This window comes from Stomoxys calcitrans, chromosome 2 (genome assembly GCF_963082655.1).
Source record: "Stomoxys calcitrans chromosome 2, idStoCalc2.1, whole genome shotgun sequence".
Taxonomy (NCBI): domain Eukaryota; kingdom Metazoa; phylum Arthropoda; class Insecta; order Diptera; family Muscidae; genus Stomoxys; species Stomoxys calcitrans.
In genome coordinates, this window is record NC_081553.1 from 159596131 (window position 1) to 159613864 (window position 17734).

At 40.4% G+C, this 17734-nt stretch overlaps 1 protein-coding gene across 1 annotated transcript in view; it reads right to left on the minus strand.

Annotated features, from left to right (window-relative positions):
* Positions 1–17734, minus strand: part of LOC106090274 (aminopeptidase N) — a 70506-nt gene that overhangs the window by 50046 nt on the left and 2726 nt on the right. Inside the window, exons 2-4 of the mRNA XM_013256408.2 lie at positions 8485–8557; positions 355–608; positions 19–295 (exon numbers count right to left, since the gene is read on the minus strand). Coding sequence (XP_013111862.1) covers positions 19–295; positions 355–608; positions 8485–8544 — 591 coding nt within the window. The 5' untranslated portion in view covers positions 8545–8557. The remainder of the gene's footprint in view (positions 1–18; positions 296–354; positions 609–8484; positions 8558–17734) is intronic.

Below are 17734 nucleotides of genomic sequence, written 5' to 3' on the forward strand. Positions count from 1 at the left end.
AGTTTAACGCATAGATACCTTAAATCCTGGCTCATCGAAGCAAGGGAACAGCCTGCGTGCATTATTTGGCCTCATATATGTGGCCAAATACGTGTTTTCTTCTCCGTCATCGCTGATATAAGTACCCTTGAATATGCCCTCGTTTGTCTTCCAAATACCACCTTCAAATTCCATTGCAAGTTCACATTGTGAGCATTCCTTTATCGTATCTTTTAAATATACAATGTAGACAGTTTTCTTTGGTAATCGATCCCCGCGCAATATCTTAATGTACTCCTCGCTTGCTGTTTCATTGCTGCAGAATACATTTAAAGAATCAAAAATTGAATAGATTGTGAAAAAACAATAATTTACCCAGACTCCCATGTTTTCTTTGTCAACTTTATTGATCTGTCATTTATTTGCAGGTCATAGTGTGCGTGAAGAGAAATTGTACGCGTTGGTTTAGTCCAACTCATGTTGATTTTAATTGATCCGGAAAAGGAGCTATCTTCTAGGTTCGGTCGTATATCAATTTCATATCCAGTCGGTAAAATATCCATAGGAAGACGAACATCTTGAATAAGTGCATGTGACGCAGATAGGTCGATGCTGCGTTTTATTTTTGCCTAAAAAATAAAATACAAATAAAACTTAAATATGTGTAAATATTGAAACTATTCTTAACAAAATGAAAATTTTCCTGGAGGACAAAAAGCATTTTAAAGAAATTCCACCGAAATTAAGTTTGAATAAATAAAAAAGATTGCGATTTTTTAAGTTTTGCATGTACATTCATAAATTAGTTTGCTGATAATAGCAAACACTGTATGCAGACTGTTTTGGTCAGCAGTAGTTCTGCTGTTATAGCCAAATGGTTTCAATACACCTTCTGGTTCAAATAAGTTCTTTTCTCCTATGAATTCTTCTTGTCCACAAATCTTCGTGAATTCTCCAAGCCAATTAGGGGTAATACCTTCAATGAAAACTGTTTTTAGTGCCGAAACATTTGAGGACAACATGAGATATTCACCCTTATTATTAGAGAGCGGATATATACTCGTATGCACTTTTTGGTTATTGGCCGATTTGATTAGATTAGAGAGCGGAAATATACTCGTATGCACTTTTTGGTTATTGGACGATTTGAACCAAAATTTGTATTTATGTATAACTACCTGAACCGGGCCCGCTCCGCTGCGCCTTCTTTTACTTTATATGGAACAAAATTATCCTTTAAATATTTATTTTCGACAACTAAATTTGTGAAATTCCATGCTACGAAAATAGTATTTGTATGTATGTATATCGCTTGGCTAACAGTTAAACAATGTAAATGCCTTTATCTGAAGCACATTTGATCTTTACTGATTTATGAATTCGCTCCAAGGGTTTAGGGTCATTTGAGTTTGGATGCTAGATGTACTCCATTCTCGAGAGACTTTATTTGAGCCCGATATTCTCATGGGGATTTTGGGAGTAAGAAGGTTCCCAGGGTGGCGGTTGGTGGGTTTAGGGGGTGGTGTGGACCCCCAGAAACGTGGTCCCGAAAGTGGATATAAATTTCTTGTCCTACTCCCAAATACCTTTCATTTAAGTCCCATATTGCCTTGACCCGTAAATATGTATGTCCGATTTATGGGGTGACCCTGAAAAAAATACCCCCATAGTGCTCTTCTCTCAAATACCATTTATTTTAACCCCATATTGCCGTTGGTTAGAGGGAAGTTTATGGGATGAGGCGTACGCCAAAACACTTGGCCCCAAAGTTGGTTTTCATATTCGTTTTCTAACCTCAAATACCTTTCAATTGGTCGGTAAATTTGTACTCTTGTGGAAGAGGCGATACCTTAAATATATGGTCCCACATTTGGATATCAGATTCGTATTCTACTCCCAAACACCTTTACTTGAGCCCCATATTGCGATGGTCAATAAATAATTGCTGTTTGTGAGGTGTTTTTGAGAAGTGGTAGATCCCCAGAAAATTGGTCCTGGAAATGGGTATCAATTTTGTGATCTACTCTCCAATACTTTTTATTTGAACTCCACATTGACCTGGTCGGTAAATATGTCCGAATTAGGTGCGTTTTGAAGAGTGGGATTGTCCCCCAAACACCTAGACCTGAAAATAGTTCAGCTTCATGCTCTACTCTCAAATATCATTTATTTGAACCCCATATTGCCATTGGACTCAAAGTAGGATATCAAATTCGTTTTCTAATCTCAAATACCTTTCATTTAAACCCCTTATTGTAAAAGTCAGCAAATATGTCCGCTTTGTGGAGAGCTCCCCTCTCTTTAAGACCCAAATTGCCATGGTGAGCAAATACGTCATATTTTGGGGTCCCGAATATTGATATCAGATTCGTGGTCTACTCCAAAATAGCTTTCATTTGCGCCCCATATTTGCATAGTTGGCAAACATGTCCGGTTTGGGGGGTGTTTTCGAGAATGGGGCGGCCATTCAGTAACTTTCTCTGAAAATATATATCAGCTTCGAATTCTACTCTAAAGTAACTCTTATTCGAGCCCCATATTGCAATGGTCAACAAATACTTCCTATTAGGGTGGTGTTATGGGGTGGGTTATCCCCATAGAAACTTTTTCCCGAATATTAATATCAGATTCGTGCGGTACTTCCAAAGACTTTTCATTTGAGCCCCATATATCTATGCTCATTAATTTGTGCTCTTTGGGGATGTTTTTGGGGAGAGGAGGAGGCGGCCCTTAAAACACTTGGTTCCATATTTGGATATCATATTCGGATACACTCAAATACCTTCTATTTGAGCCCCATATTGCGATGGTCAGTAAATAATTCCTGTTTGGGGGTGTTTTTAGGAAGAGGGGCCCCCAACACTTGGTCGCACATTTTGATATCAGATTCGTATTCTACTCGTAAATAACTTTCAGTTGAGTCCCATATTGCCATGTTCGGTAAATATAAATATGTCTAAGATATTCGCAAAGACAAGCACATTTTGAAGGCTTTGAAAGGTTAGGATCGGCCTGAAAATAGTGTGTTGACAAGCCGTACAAAATACAGCTCTAACTTTAACCACATGTCACCGCCGATGGGCCAATTCCTGCATATAGTAGCGACGAAAATTTTCAAAAAAAATTGAAGTATCTTTACCAATTTCGCAGTAACACAGATTTTTTTGCAATTTTCGATTTTGAAAAAATGTATGGTGGGAGGGTAGATGCCACTATTTTAGTCCGATCTTAACAAGATGTAGTACGATGTTTTTAATTTGACGTCTTAATACGTGTGCAACATTTCATAAAATTCGGTTTAGATTAGCTATAGGTGTCCCCGATATATATTTCATCCGAAATAGACTTTAGCCTGAAGAAACCCCAATTTTTGTCCGATTTTGTATAAGACGTTTTATTACAATACAATATAGGGCGTGAGATGTTCTATTTGACGTCCCAGTATGTGTCATATAACTCCCATTTAATCATTTATCCGATATGGCCTTTTAAGGATGTGGAAATCCAAATTTATTGTCCTATCGTAGGAAAATCTTACAAGGTTATATTTGATATTTCGATAGGTATACCAATTAAAGTCTGACTAGATTTCGCGCTAAGTTCTACATACACTAGATGGTGTAGGGTATTATATAGTCGGCTCCACCCCACTTTTGCCTTTCCTTATTGGTTATTTTTGCAAGCAACATTTCGTTACCACGTGTGTGGAATGTATATAAGTGGTAGTTTTTGTATTTTTTTTTTTTTTTTGGAATTGCGTGTGGTGCCCTTAACTGTAGCCTTGGAATTTTTGTTTGTTTGATCAGTTGTAAGATATTCGTCAAAAAATCTCGTACGAAATCGGGCCGATTCATCGGCAAAATCGTCCGCATTTTGTGACTTTCGCCAAGAAATCGAAAAATATTCGTCTACGAATTCGGTCCTAATTCGGTACGACGTAAAATTTCCCATCCGAATTTACCTGTAATTTTGCTTCGACATCGTTCCGATATCGGTACGATATGGCGGATAATATATCAGATTTCGCTCAGCTATGTCGTTCCGACATGACAACCACTTCTCTGGTTTTTAGTTACGATGTGGGTAAGACATCGGATATGATACCGGATAACTCATCCGATTGTCAGACCGACGTCTGACCGGAATCGGAAAATTTTGTTAGCTGGGACTCCAGCCGTTCAACAAGTCTGAGGGAATTTATTTTCTCTGTTCCGACAATTTTCCACCCGAATTTCCCTGGAATTTTGCTCCGACATCGGTACGATATGGCGTTAAATAAAATGAGATAAATCTAAATAAAAGAATTGGTAACATCCGGATGACACTGAGAAAAGTATGAAGGCATAATATCTTGTGCTTTGATGTCTTATGAAACATTACGGAGTTATAGGAAAATAATTAAATAAATAGTTGAAGATAAACCATATCAACGAGTGAAAATTTTCAAAATTGTCTTTTTTACCATAATTTAATTCCATTCAAATATATTTAAGCATTAAGAATGTCCTTAAAATCCCTAATTATAAAAAGGAAGATTTGTAATGTTTTATAACGCCTTTGGCATTTTTTTCAAACGTCCATTTGACGCCATAAAATATCCAAATCTTTACCGACCTGTGCCATATTTCAGAGGTATGTCAAGGGGCTTAACTTAACTCACTGTCCCAAATTTCGGCGACATCGGACAATAAATGCGCCTTTTATTGACCCAAAACCTTAAATCGAGAGATCGATCTATATGGCAGCTATAATCAAATCTGGACCGATCTGGGCCAAATTAAAGAAGGACGTCGAAGAGCCTAACACAACACATTGTCTCAAATTTTAGGGACATTGGACAATAACTGCGCCTTTTATGCGCCCAAAACCTAAATCCTAGAGATCGGTCTATATCGCAGCTATGTCCAAATCTTTACCGATCTGTGCCATATTTCAGAGGTATGTCAAGGGGCTTAACTTAACTCACTTTCCCAAATTTAGGTGACATCGGACAATAAATGCGCCTTTTATTGACCCAAAACCTTTAATCGAGAGATCGGTCTATATGGCAGCTATATCCAAATCTGACCCGATCAGGGCCAAATTAACAAAAGATGTTTAAGGACCTAAGACAACTCACTGTCCCAAATTTCAGCAAAATCAGATAATAAATGTGGCTTTTATGGGCCAAAGACCCAAAATGGGAGGATAGGTCTATATGGCAGCTATATCCAAATTTGAACCGATCTGTACCAAATTGACGAAGGATGTTGAAGGGCCTAACACAACTCACTGTCCCAAATTTTAGCAAAATCGGATAATAAATTTGGCTTTTATGGGCCTAAGACTTTAAATGGGAGGATCGGTCTATATGGCAGCTATATCCAACCAGTAAAAGCGTGCTAAGTTCGGCCGGGCCAAATCTTATATACCCTGTACCATGGTTTGCATTTATCGAGTTCTTTTCGCGGTATCTCTTTGTAGGCCAACAAAGGGTAAAAGAAAATAATTACTATGCTATTGGACCCAAGGGGCTCAAGAAGTAAATAAGGAGATTGGTTTATATGGGAGCTGTATCAAGCAAATCGGTTTATATGGCAGCTATATCAGGTTATGGACCGGTTTCAACCATACTTAGAACAGTTGTTGGAAACCATAACAGAACATCTCATGCGAAAATTCAGTTAAATCGGATAAGAATTTCGCCCTCTTGTGGCTCAAGAAATCGAGATCCCAGATTGGTTTATATGGCAGCTATATCAGGTTATGTTCCGATTTGCGCCATACTTAGCACAGTTATTGGAAGTCATAACAAAACACCACCTAAGATCCAAGATCGGCTTATATGGCAGCTATATCAAAATAAGGGCCGATATGGCCCATTTACAATCCCAATCCCCTATTCTAATAAGAAGTATTTGTGCAAAATTTCAAGCGGCTAGCTTTACTCCTTCGACTACATCGACTTAATATGTCATGACGATCAATAATATATATACTTTATGGGTCTTAGACGAATATTTCGAGGAGTTCAAACAGAATGACGAAATTACCATACCCCCATCCTATGGTGGAGGGTAAAACAAGTAAAAGTTTTTAGGCAAACAAAGGATAATGGATAAGAACGGGAGTCAAAAAGTAAAATCAGAAGATCGGTTTATATGGGAGCTATATCAGGCTATAGACCGATTCAGACCCTATTTGACACGTACGTTGACCCTATTTGACACGTACGTCATGGGAGAATTCGTTGTATAAAATTTCAGCCACATCGGATAATAATTGCGCCCTCTATAGGCTAATGAGGGAGATCGGCTTAAATCGGAACCAGATCAGGTTATGAACCGATTTATTCCATACTTGGCATAGTTGTTGCGAGACAAAACGAAATACTTTACGTAAAATGTAAACTAAATCGATAATAATTGCGCCCTCTAGAGGCTCAAAAACTAAAGATCCGAGATCGGTTTATATAGAAGCTATATCAGGTTCTGAACCGATTTAGATCATACTTAGAATAGTTCTTAGAAGTCAAAAACCAACACTGCATAGCTGTGTCGTTTTCCCTTTATAATGTTCTGAAAACTTCACCGTAGCGCAGAGGTTAGTATATCCCCCTATAAAGCTGTTGCCACAAAAACGGGTCATTCAAAGCATGTGAGCACAAATAAATGCCTAAATTGTTCTAAATTGGCATTACTCAGGGCTAAATAAACAGACCCGTAAATAATGTCAAAAAAATCGAATCGAACTTTTGCAAAAAAAAAAAATAAAATAAACAACATCCGATATCTCCTTTTAGACAAACAAAGGATAAAAGAAAATAATTGATTTAATATTGGAGCTATATCAAGTTATAGTCCGATTCGGACCATAATTGAATTGAATATTGGAGAACATAGTAGAAGTCAATGTGTAAAATTTTAGCCAATTGGAGTAAGACTTAACCCTTTAGGGGCTCAAGAAGTAAAATAGAGATATCGGTTTATATGGGAGCTGTATCAGGCTATAGACCGATTCTGACCATATTTGACACGTATGTTGAAGATCATGGGAGAAGCCGTTGTACAAAATTTCAGCCAAATCGGATAATAATTACGCCCTCTGGAGGCTCAAGAAGTCAAGATCCCAGACAGGTTTATATGGCAGCTATATCAGGCTATGGGCCGATTTAAAGCATACTTAGCACAGTTGTTGAAAATCATATCAAAACATATATTCTTGATCGTCTCGACGTTCTAAGTAGATCTAGTGGTATCACAATGAACGAAAACGTCTTAGAGAGTCTGATGGTAAATTGCTTCTGTAACCTAACTCAAACCCATTGCAATTTTTTTTTGTTACTTCTGGAAACGTCTTATCCAAAATTCAAAAGGCACGAATCCACTTCATGTTCATTTCCGGGTCAGATTCTTGAAAACGGTAAATCGAAGCATATTTCGATATAGCTCGTATATATACTAACTCTCGCGATTTCACGGCTTAAGCTTATCTCGTGTTAACTATTATTCTATAAATGTTGATATTTATGTTTTTTTTTTTTTTGTAGAGGAGTGTGGTTTTGAGATTGAAAACCACTCCTCCGATCCGCTTCCGGTTTAAAAACTTCTGCAATGGACTATTCCCTGTCCAACAAAAAAACAGCCATATAGGCTATATTTAGCATTCCGAATTGATTACCGCTTACCATTTCTGACACTGTGCTTCACACCCCAATAACCTCCCAAACGGAAATGGAGTCCTATACGGACAAAGTAGAACTGAAATGGAAAGTCTTTGAATAGAGTATGAATCTGATATTGAAGCGCATTTGCGGCTAGGTGGCCTTCCCACAGTTCACCCAAGAAACCTTGCAAGAGCAAAACAATAATCTGATATCAAAATTTGAGGCCAAGAGTCAGGGTGACCACCCACATATTGAATATTGAACGCCCAACAACAATATTGGTCTCAAATGAAAGGTATTTGTGAGTAGCATTCATATCTGGCATCCAAATTTAGACCTAATCCTACTTTTGCAAATGCAAAGAAAGTGTTTTCAATGCCCCCTTTTTGACATTTAAACAATAAATGCCTAAATTGATCATTATTTTCGGTTTAGAATTCGAGTCGGACATCAACATTTGGGACAAATGTCTGAGCCAACCCATTTTCCGACCAATACAATAAAGTACTCAAATTAAAACCATATGAGAGTATAGAATGAAGACGGCATCGAAAATTGGAATGTCAGTCGATCAAAACAATTGGCAAATTGGGAGTTCAAATATGGCCATTGTGGACACAGAAAAGACCTGTGGTTCTTGTATTGTGGTTATTGTACAATGCTATACTGTTGTCGTATTCTATATGACCTAAAAACGAAATGTATTTGAAAGTAAAAGATATTCATGTTATATTCAGCACCCATTGCCCCGATCAAAGTCATGATCGCATTAGCTTGAAATTAATAAAAAAAAAGTAATTTAAGTATATAGCAAAGCATGCATGCATGGCCAGCTAGTGTATATAAAAATGCATACTCACAGCATATGTGCACAAAACTAAGCTCAGTAGTACTTTCAATGAAATTGCTTTGGTGCCCATCGTGACTTTTAATCTGCAAGAGAAGGTAAAATGTTAGCTTTGGTTAGTTAAATAATTTTTTTTTTATTTAAATGTATTGGTAAAAACGTGCAAAGTTCGGCCAAGCAAAAACTTGGACCCAGCGCCATGAATTCTTTTAAAATATACACAAATGAACTTGTGTACTAAAGGTACAAAGTTTCTGCCAAATCAGCCAAAAATTTGACCTTCTTGGGTTGTAAAATCTAACTCCGACGGTATTTGTGAGGAACTATGTCCTTCGAAAAAATGGTATATCAGACATGTAAAAACTTCTGCCGCACGTCGTTCGGACTCGGCTATAAAAAGAAAGTCCCTTATCATTGAGCTTAAACTTGAATCGGATAGCACTCATTGATGTGTGTGAAGTTTGCCCCTGTTCTTTAATGGAATATTTGTTGTACTCATCTGTTCCCATGACCTCACGTTACAAGTGCATCCTAATTTAGTTGTAAGCAATTTTTCGGGTTATTAGGGTCAGTGCTCAAATACAAATAAAACATTGTTGAATGTTGAAATAAGAATTTTCTGCGTTGCTACAATTCATCAACGCTCATTCTAGATTCAACATTGTTTTGATTGATTCTAAAGGGTGGTACTATATTCGCTGTAGTTCATGATTACTTTTTTTAGATAATAGATTTAAAAGCAAAAAAATATGTTGATTTCATTCAGTAGGTTATTCCCTTCTTAGGTTAAGTTGAAAAGGGAGTGCGGATATTAATCCGCCCATGTCACTATGGTCATACACCTAAGCCAGTAATCGGCTTGTAGTGCGCTATAAATACTAAAAAAAAAAGTAACCTCGAAAAAGAAAATTTAAGTCAGGAATTCCGTGCTGCCTAAAAAATCCCTAATTGTTTTTCATACCACGCCCCTTAGTTGGTATATGTCTGGTATTGTGTCCCCAACTAAGTGCCGGGCAATGGCATAGGAAATGCTCCAACGTCTCATCATCTTCACCACATGCTATCACTAGCCGCACCAATTTTACATAAGTGAGCTCGTAGTCCTATGTGTCCTGTTACAATACCGAAAGCTTTACTGACCTCCTGCTTGCTTCCTTTCTGTAATAGCCTCGTCTTCTCACAATCCGCATCTCCCATAGGATTTTCGTCGTACTGCCAACTGTTTCGCTGTTTCAAAGTGTTACATGCGTGTTCCTGGCCCACGTCCTTAACTCGGACGGCATTCCTCTGGCCTTCACTGCCAAATCGTCTGCCCTTTCATTCCCCCTTACTCCTTTATGACCCGGCACCCAAACAATACGGATTAAGCCGTCCTCTGAGAAGGCATTAATCTCCTTCTTACACTGCAAGACTGTTGGTGACTTTATCGTCCTGGTTGTTATTGCCCTGATGCCTAGTTCACTGTCAGTAAAGATTTTCACACATTCCGTGATCGCCCGAATCTCCGCCTGCTGGACCGTATTATGGTCAGGCAGTCAAAACAGAGCTCAGTCCCTGGGTTCTCTATGTAGACCCCCAGGCCCACTATGTTCTATAGCATTGATACATCCGTGTAACATGATCTTCCAGATGGCAATACTAGGGTCCCGTCAATCCAAGACTGTGCCCCTGGCATCAGTGCCTCGCACTCGACCCCAAGTGTCTTCTCAGGGATCCGATCGGATCTTCCATTCATTTTAGGATTATACCGCGATGGTATGAGCTGCTCCTATCCTCAATCCATTTTACTATCGCCTTAAGACCCATAGTCGCAGTGGCTGCCTCACATTTAATCTGTATGTCAATGGGTCGGATAAGTAGAATAGTCTCCAGTGCCCTAGTGGGCGTGGTCCTCATCGCTTAGCCTATGCCAAGACAACATGTTCTCTGAACCTGTTGTATTATTCTAACGTTGCACTTTATCTCTAGTCAGGCTCCATTTCAAGCCTAGGGCCCGTATATATAGTGCCCAACATCTGTGAGCCTTCCCGCTACGCTCCTGTATATGGCACTTCCAATTCAGTTTCCTGTCCAAGATTGCTCCTAAGTATTTGACTTTGTCAGATATCGAAATCGTTTTATTGAGGAAACGAGTTGCGTTAAATTGACCCACCTTTGCCTTCCTCGTGAACAAGCAGATTATTGTCTTTTCTAGGTTAACATTGTTACCCCCCTAGGTTAACATTGTTAGCCCAGTCGTATGCCATCCGCAGGACCCTTTCGGCCCTTCTGCATAACTGGTTCGGATCGTTGTCCCTCAGAAGTGTTATCGTCTCCCTAGCCAGCATCCGTAATAGGTTATTTATGTTGGTCATCCATAGGAATGGCGACGGTCTCCACAAAGGGTGAGGGCACAGGGAGGAGAAGGTACTCTCCTTGAGGTGGGCATTGATCAAGTCTCCGTGACAAGCTTGTCTAAGACTGACGACATTACGTACTACGGAACCAATACCGCCTATTTTTCAAGATTGGGAAAACTAGGATAGGCAAATATCCTCAATTGAGGATATCAGACAGTACAGTTGCAGGGCGCTCACTACCGCCTAACGAACAGGGAGACATTAACCGACTCTCTCAATATTGGGAAGACTAGGATAACCATAGATCTTAATACTTAAACATCAGGCAGTGAAGGGGCGAGAGACTCAACACAGCCTAGCTAACAGGGAGCCTACGATGAGACCATCACCTACTTCCAAGGAACCCATTTACTCAAGATTTGGAAGACTATTTTAGTCTATTTAGACAAAGATCCTAATGTTGGAATATCAGGCAGTGCATCAGATATTTTTTGTATTCATCAAAAAACTTCCTTTCATCTTCCTTCTTTCCTGTGCTGAATTTCGATAAAATTTAAGCAAAAATCTAAAACCTATTGTAATATCATTAAATAGTGCAAAAAATTTTTTTAGAATTTAGAAATTTTAAATATAATGGTAATTATTCGATACAACACTGTGGTAAACTATGAATGAATATTCATACAAGCAAATAAAAAATTGTGATAGATGAAAGTGTGGCGAGAAACTTACGATCTGACACTATACGGAAGCTGGACATTGAAAAGCTGCAAACACAGCAGATGTCAACGGCATATTCCACTCGACTGACCCAACTGTTTGATGAAAGCACTCCATCCCCCGATGATATAATGGCGCAGTGGCAATCCATTGAAGCCAAGAATGCGGCATAAAGAACAACCCTGCATTTAATAGCAACGCGCCAGATGAAGAAGAGGTATCGAGAGAAAAGGAAAAAGGATAAACGTCTTTTCCGCAGGGCTTGAGTGTGAGCGAATTAAGATGTACATGAGTCAGAATGAAGTCCAGAAATTCTACCAAAGAATTAAACATCATACCGATGGCTTTGATACATGACATACAATAGATAGTGTGCTGACGATATAGAAAGAATATTTTACCCAACTGCTAGTGCGATGGCGGCGAAGAGGATACCGCAGAACCAGTCGCAAGTAGTTGCGACCCGACTGAAGAACAAGAAGGCAGCAGGATCCGGCGTGTTGCCTGCTGAAGACCGGAGGCGACACGCGCAGCTTGCCTGCGCGATAGCCCAATACGCTCAAAGGTATTTAAAATTATGTCTGAGTTTGGTATCCATGCAAAATTAATAAGACTCTGCAGGATAACAATTGCTGAAACACGTTCCTCAGTAAGAATAGGAAAGAATCTCTCCGAACCATTCACAATTCCCTGGTATATCTCTGTGGTCCAGCACCCAGACAGGTGAATTTTGAACTGTTCAGTTATTTCGTTGAAAGATCTGCGACAGTCGAGCACGGTTTTTTAATTCAGAAATAAGTTCTCCAGGGATTTGATAGCAGCCTGGCTGTCTGAGAAGATATTTATCCCGGTCGTCATTATGACATTATATTTAAGCTATTCCACCACTTCTTTAATTGCAATGATCTCGGCTTGACACACATTATATTACAGTGGTCGGATAACCTTCTCGATATGACCAGTCCAAGTTCTTCAGAGTACACCCCAAAGCCATTACATGGTGTCGTCCTCAGTGCGGCTGTGATATATAAACAATTCATTCTTTAGATCCGGCTGAGTGTTGAACAGTGGACTTTTGAACGGCCGTTCACCAGACCATTACACCACATAGCACCCTGCACGGGATATCTGTGAACATCACGCAGACTGAGTGGTGTTTTATGGTGCCACGAGAAGCTTAGCTGTGAGCTACCATCCGCAGGTTGCGGATAGGGGAATGCTCTAAACGGAGTAGCTACAAGGACAGTCGCGGACAATCAGCGGTATCGAGCGGAGAGTCTCAGCGAGAGGTTGGGCGGCACCGGCTCTTAAAAAATACTGAGGGCCTATGGTGCTTAATATGACAAGGCGAGTTATTGGCGCCTTTAAATATCCAATGGCCACCCTGTTCCCGCGGCGATCGGCACCGGATCGGAACGAGCTTGCTCACCTACAGGAGCTTGACGAGGATCACTACCTCCACATGCAATGTGGCTACAACAACCATATAGCATTATAGGTCTGAGAACTGTAGTATATATCCAGTGGATAAAACGCGGTTTAAACCCCAACTTTTGCCTACAGCTCTCTTGCAGGTTTATAGGGCAAAAGTTGCTTTCTTACCCTTTCCAAAATGTGTGATTAAAAGTTAAATTTCCAGTCCACCAAAACACCCATGTATTTTGAGCTTTCAGTAAATAAAACATTCGCTCCTACTAAGGAGACGGGTGCCACTGTAGGTAACTTGTATCTCCTGCTAAAAAGGACTACTCTGTCTTGCGCGGATATACGCCTAGAAAAACTTACGGTAGCCGACTTTGCTGTAGCACGTAGAGCTTCCTGAAGTATATGAAAACTGCTGGGAAACTTATTGCAATTGCCACGGCATCAGCATACGCGACCACGTTTACACTTTTTTCTTCCAGAGACAATAATATATTGTTAATGGCTATATTCCAAAGTAGAGGAGACAGTACACCTCCTTGAGGTGTTCCTCTGCTGACCCATCTTTTTAGATCCACAGATCCCAAGCCTGCCGTAATGCACCTTTTCGTAAGTAATTTATTAATAAACTGCCTAGAAACTCCAACCCCTTCATGATTGACGTTGGTTTTACGTTATTCAAAGCACCTTCAATGTCAAGAAACGCTACCATTGTATATTCCTTGGCAGCGAGAGAACCCTCTATGCAGCCGATTAGGTCGTGAAGGGCGGTTTCAGTGGATTTGCCTTAACAATATGCATGCTGCTGTCGCGACAGGCGATATCCAGGAATCGTTGTCCTAACTTACATTATTCCGGAGAGGTTGATAACATCTCTAGAATATTTAACATAAAGGATGACAGACTAATAGGACAAAAATCTTTCGCCTTCGTGTGGTAAGGTTTTCTTGCTTTTGGTGTGAAAATTACCTTTATGCCTTTCCATCCCGCAGGCATATTCGAGATACAAGTAGAGTATATCTTCCTAAGGCAAGGAGCCAGTCTATTGGGCCTGGCGACTTCAAGAAGTCTGAACAGATTGCAATGGCATACTCCACTCGACTGACCCAATTGCTTGATGAAAACACTCTCTCTACCGATGATAAAGCGGCGCAATGGCTAACCCTTGCTCCCTCAATCGAAGATGTCGCGAAATCCGTACTTGGAAAGCATCTGCAAACAAATTCATAGTACGTTCAAGAGTGTCGAAATGGTACTTAGCCAAGAACGCGGCATACAAAGCAAACCTGCAATCAGTAGCAACGTGCCAGATGAAGGAAAGGTTACAGGTAGAGAAGATAAAAATCAATTCAGCAGAAAAAATTTAATTGAAAGACGTGAGTGTGAGCGGATCGAGATGTTCCGGAACTTCCACCAAAGAGTTTAAGACCAACCGATGGCTTTGGTACTGACATATCCTTCTGCAGAAGGAAATATGGTTACAGTTATAGATAATGTGCTGGGGATATGGAAAGAATACTTTTCTCAGCTGCTGACATCCGATAATGGCGGCAATGAGGATACCACTGAACCAATCATTGTTGATGGTATTGAATGAGTACCACCTAGTCAGAATAAAGTCCACATAGCAGCAACCCGGTAGAAAAACAACAAGCCAGAAGGAACCGATGGCAAGCCAGCTGTATTATTTAAGACCGGAAGCGACACGCTGATAAGACGTATGCAACAAGAAGTCATTCCCGACAGTTTTAACACACCAAACTATTTCCCGCACAAAAGATAGGGAAAACGACAATATGATCCAATTGCAGAGGAATAACGCTCCTCTAAAGTTGGGTAGTTCCGAATGGAACTAGCTCATTGGAGCGAATCCCAATAAGGAACTGCGGGAACAAGTTTCATCTCTTTCTTTTTTATAGTCCCTTTTTATTTTATGCACACCTTTCCTTAATATATCCATCTTTTTCTCCCTTTTGTTAATTCATGCCATATTTTCCAGTTTCACACAACAGCTAAATTAAGGCGTAAACTATTTCAATACCCAACGGTTATGTATGTTAGGATTTAGGTGAATGGCAAAATAACGAATGTGGTGGCAACTACAAATTTTATTTTTTTATCGTCAACAAATCTAAATTTTTGTTTACACATAGGTTAGGTTAGGTTGGCGTGTTATGCGTTCAACTAAAAATGTGGCCTCAAAAAACAAAATCTATGGTAGGAATTGGGTGCTACTTACAAAATCCTTAAATTTTTTCCATACCACTCGCCTAAGTTGGTTCATGTCTGGTATCTGGTCCCCACGGTGTCTATTAGCTGCGAAAGCCGGGCAGTGATATAGGAAATCCCCACATGCTATCATTTGCCGCACCGATTTTGCATAAGTGAGCTCGTAGTCCTGTGCGTCCCGTTGTGACACCAAAAGTTACCTCCTTTTTACCGACCTCCTTCTTACTTCCTTTCAGTAATAGCCTCGTCTTCTCACGATCCGGATCATCCCATAGGATTTTCGCCGTCCTACAGACCGTTTCGTTGTTCCATAGTCGCGTTTGTCGCCCACGCTCGTGTCGACCCAAAAGGCTTCGGGTTAACCAAGTTTATTGGCGGCAGTCCTCTCGCCTTCACTGTCAAATCGTCGGCCCTTTCATTCCCCCTTACTCCGTTATAGCCCGGCACCCAAACGATGCGGATTGAGCTATCCTCAGAAAAGGCGGTAATCTCCTACTTACACTGCAAGACTGTTCGTGACCCTACCTTCCTGGTTGTTGTTGCCCTTATGGTCATTTTACTGTCCGTAAAGATGTTCACACTCGACGTCCTCGCGTTAATACCACACCACCTCCGCATTTCGTGATCATCCGGATCTCCGCCTGCAGGACCATATTATGATCAGGCAGTCTAAAACAGATCTCAGTCACTGGGTTGTCTATGTAGACCCCGATGTCCAATCTGTCCCATAGATTTGATCCATCCGAGTAAAATGATCTTCCAGGCGGCAATATTAGGGATCGGTCAGTCGGAGACTGTGCCGATGGCAGCAGTGCCTCGCACTCGACCTCAAATGTCTTATCAGGTATACGATCAGAAACCTCTTCCCTTCATTCCAGGTTTCCTATCGTCGCGTTGATTATGCCGCGATGGTATGAGCTGCTCCCATCCTCAATCCATTCTCCCATCGCCTTAAGTCTCAGCCGCAGTGCCGTCCACCAAACTACTGAGGCGTAAGTAGATATTGGTCTAATCAAGCTTCTATAGAGCCAGTGGACTAACCTCGGATTCAGGCCCGATTTCGAGCCTACGGCTCACCTACATAGTTCCCAACATATGTGAGCCTTCTAGATACGCTCCTGAATGTAACACTTCCAATTCAGATTCCTATACAAGATCACACCTAAGTATTTGACCTTGTCAGATATCGAAATTATTCTATTGAGGAAATGTGGTGCGTCAAATTTCAGTCTTCTCTGGATTAACATTGAGATCACCTAGTCGTGTGCCATCCGCAGGACCCTTTCGGCCCTTCTGCATAGCTGGTTCGGATCCTTCCCCTTAGAAGTTTGATAACATCATCTGCGTAGCAGACGGGTTCAAATTAAAGGTGGCAAAATATCGATGGCACTATCGACATTTAATTTTTTTTCTAAATATCGATTGATATTTTTCCGATGGATACTATCGGAAAAGTTAAATTTTTCGCAAATTTGAACCGAAATAAGCGATGCGATATAAAATGTATCTTTTAAGATGCATTGCGATTATAGTGGGCGCAATTTTCATCCGATTAGGGTAACATTTCCTACATTGATTTCTGTCATGACTTCCAACTGACTTTATTAATTTTGGTTTTATTTGGTCTGTGCATTGATATTGCTTCTATATAAATCGAACTCCTGATTTTTAGTTCTCATTTTCGCTTGAAATATAGGAGATGGAAAATTTACGATAGTATCGATACTATCTGCCTCCAGCTTTACTCCGGTGGATGAGAGGCTAGCCACAATCCGCATAAAAGCCAAATTCATCAACATCAGAATGCCTCATATAGAGTAACCCTGCAATCAGTAGCAACGCGCCAGATATCGGGAGTATCGGGAGTAAAAGAGAGACGTCTATTCCGCAAAAAGCAAAAGGAAATGGAAAGACGTGAGTGTGAGCAAATTGAGACGTACAGAAGTCAGAATGAAGTCCGGAAATTCTACCAAAGAATTAAACATCAAACCGATGGCTTTGGTGCAGGCACATCCTCCTGCAGAGAAAAAGAAGGAAATCCGGTAACTGACACAGATAGCATGCTGAGGATTTTGAAAGAACATATTACCCAACTGCTAGTGTCAGACTTTGCAGCGAAGAAGATACCGCAGAACCAATCAATGATGATGGTATAGAATGTTTACCTCCTAGTCAGAACGAGGTCCAATTAGCAGTGACCCGATTAAAGAACAACAAGGCGACAAGCTGATAAGGCGTATGCATTAGCTTATCTGCGCAATCTGGCTAGAAGAACGCATACCCGATGATTGGAACATCAGCATACTATGTCCCGTACACTAGAAAGGAGACAAGACGGAATGTGCCAACTATAGAGGAATAATTCTCCTCCCCATCGCATACAAGATACTCTCGAGCGTACTGTGTGAAAGATTAAAAACTAAAGTCAATGAGATAATTGGGCCCTATCAATGCGGTTTTAGACCTGGTAAATCTACCCAAGACCAGATATTCACACTGCGCCAAATCCTGGAAAAGACCCGAGAAGGACAAATCAACACCTACCACCTCTTT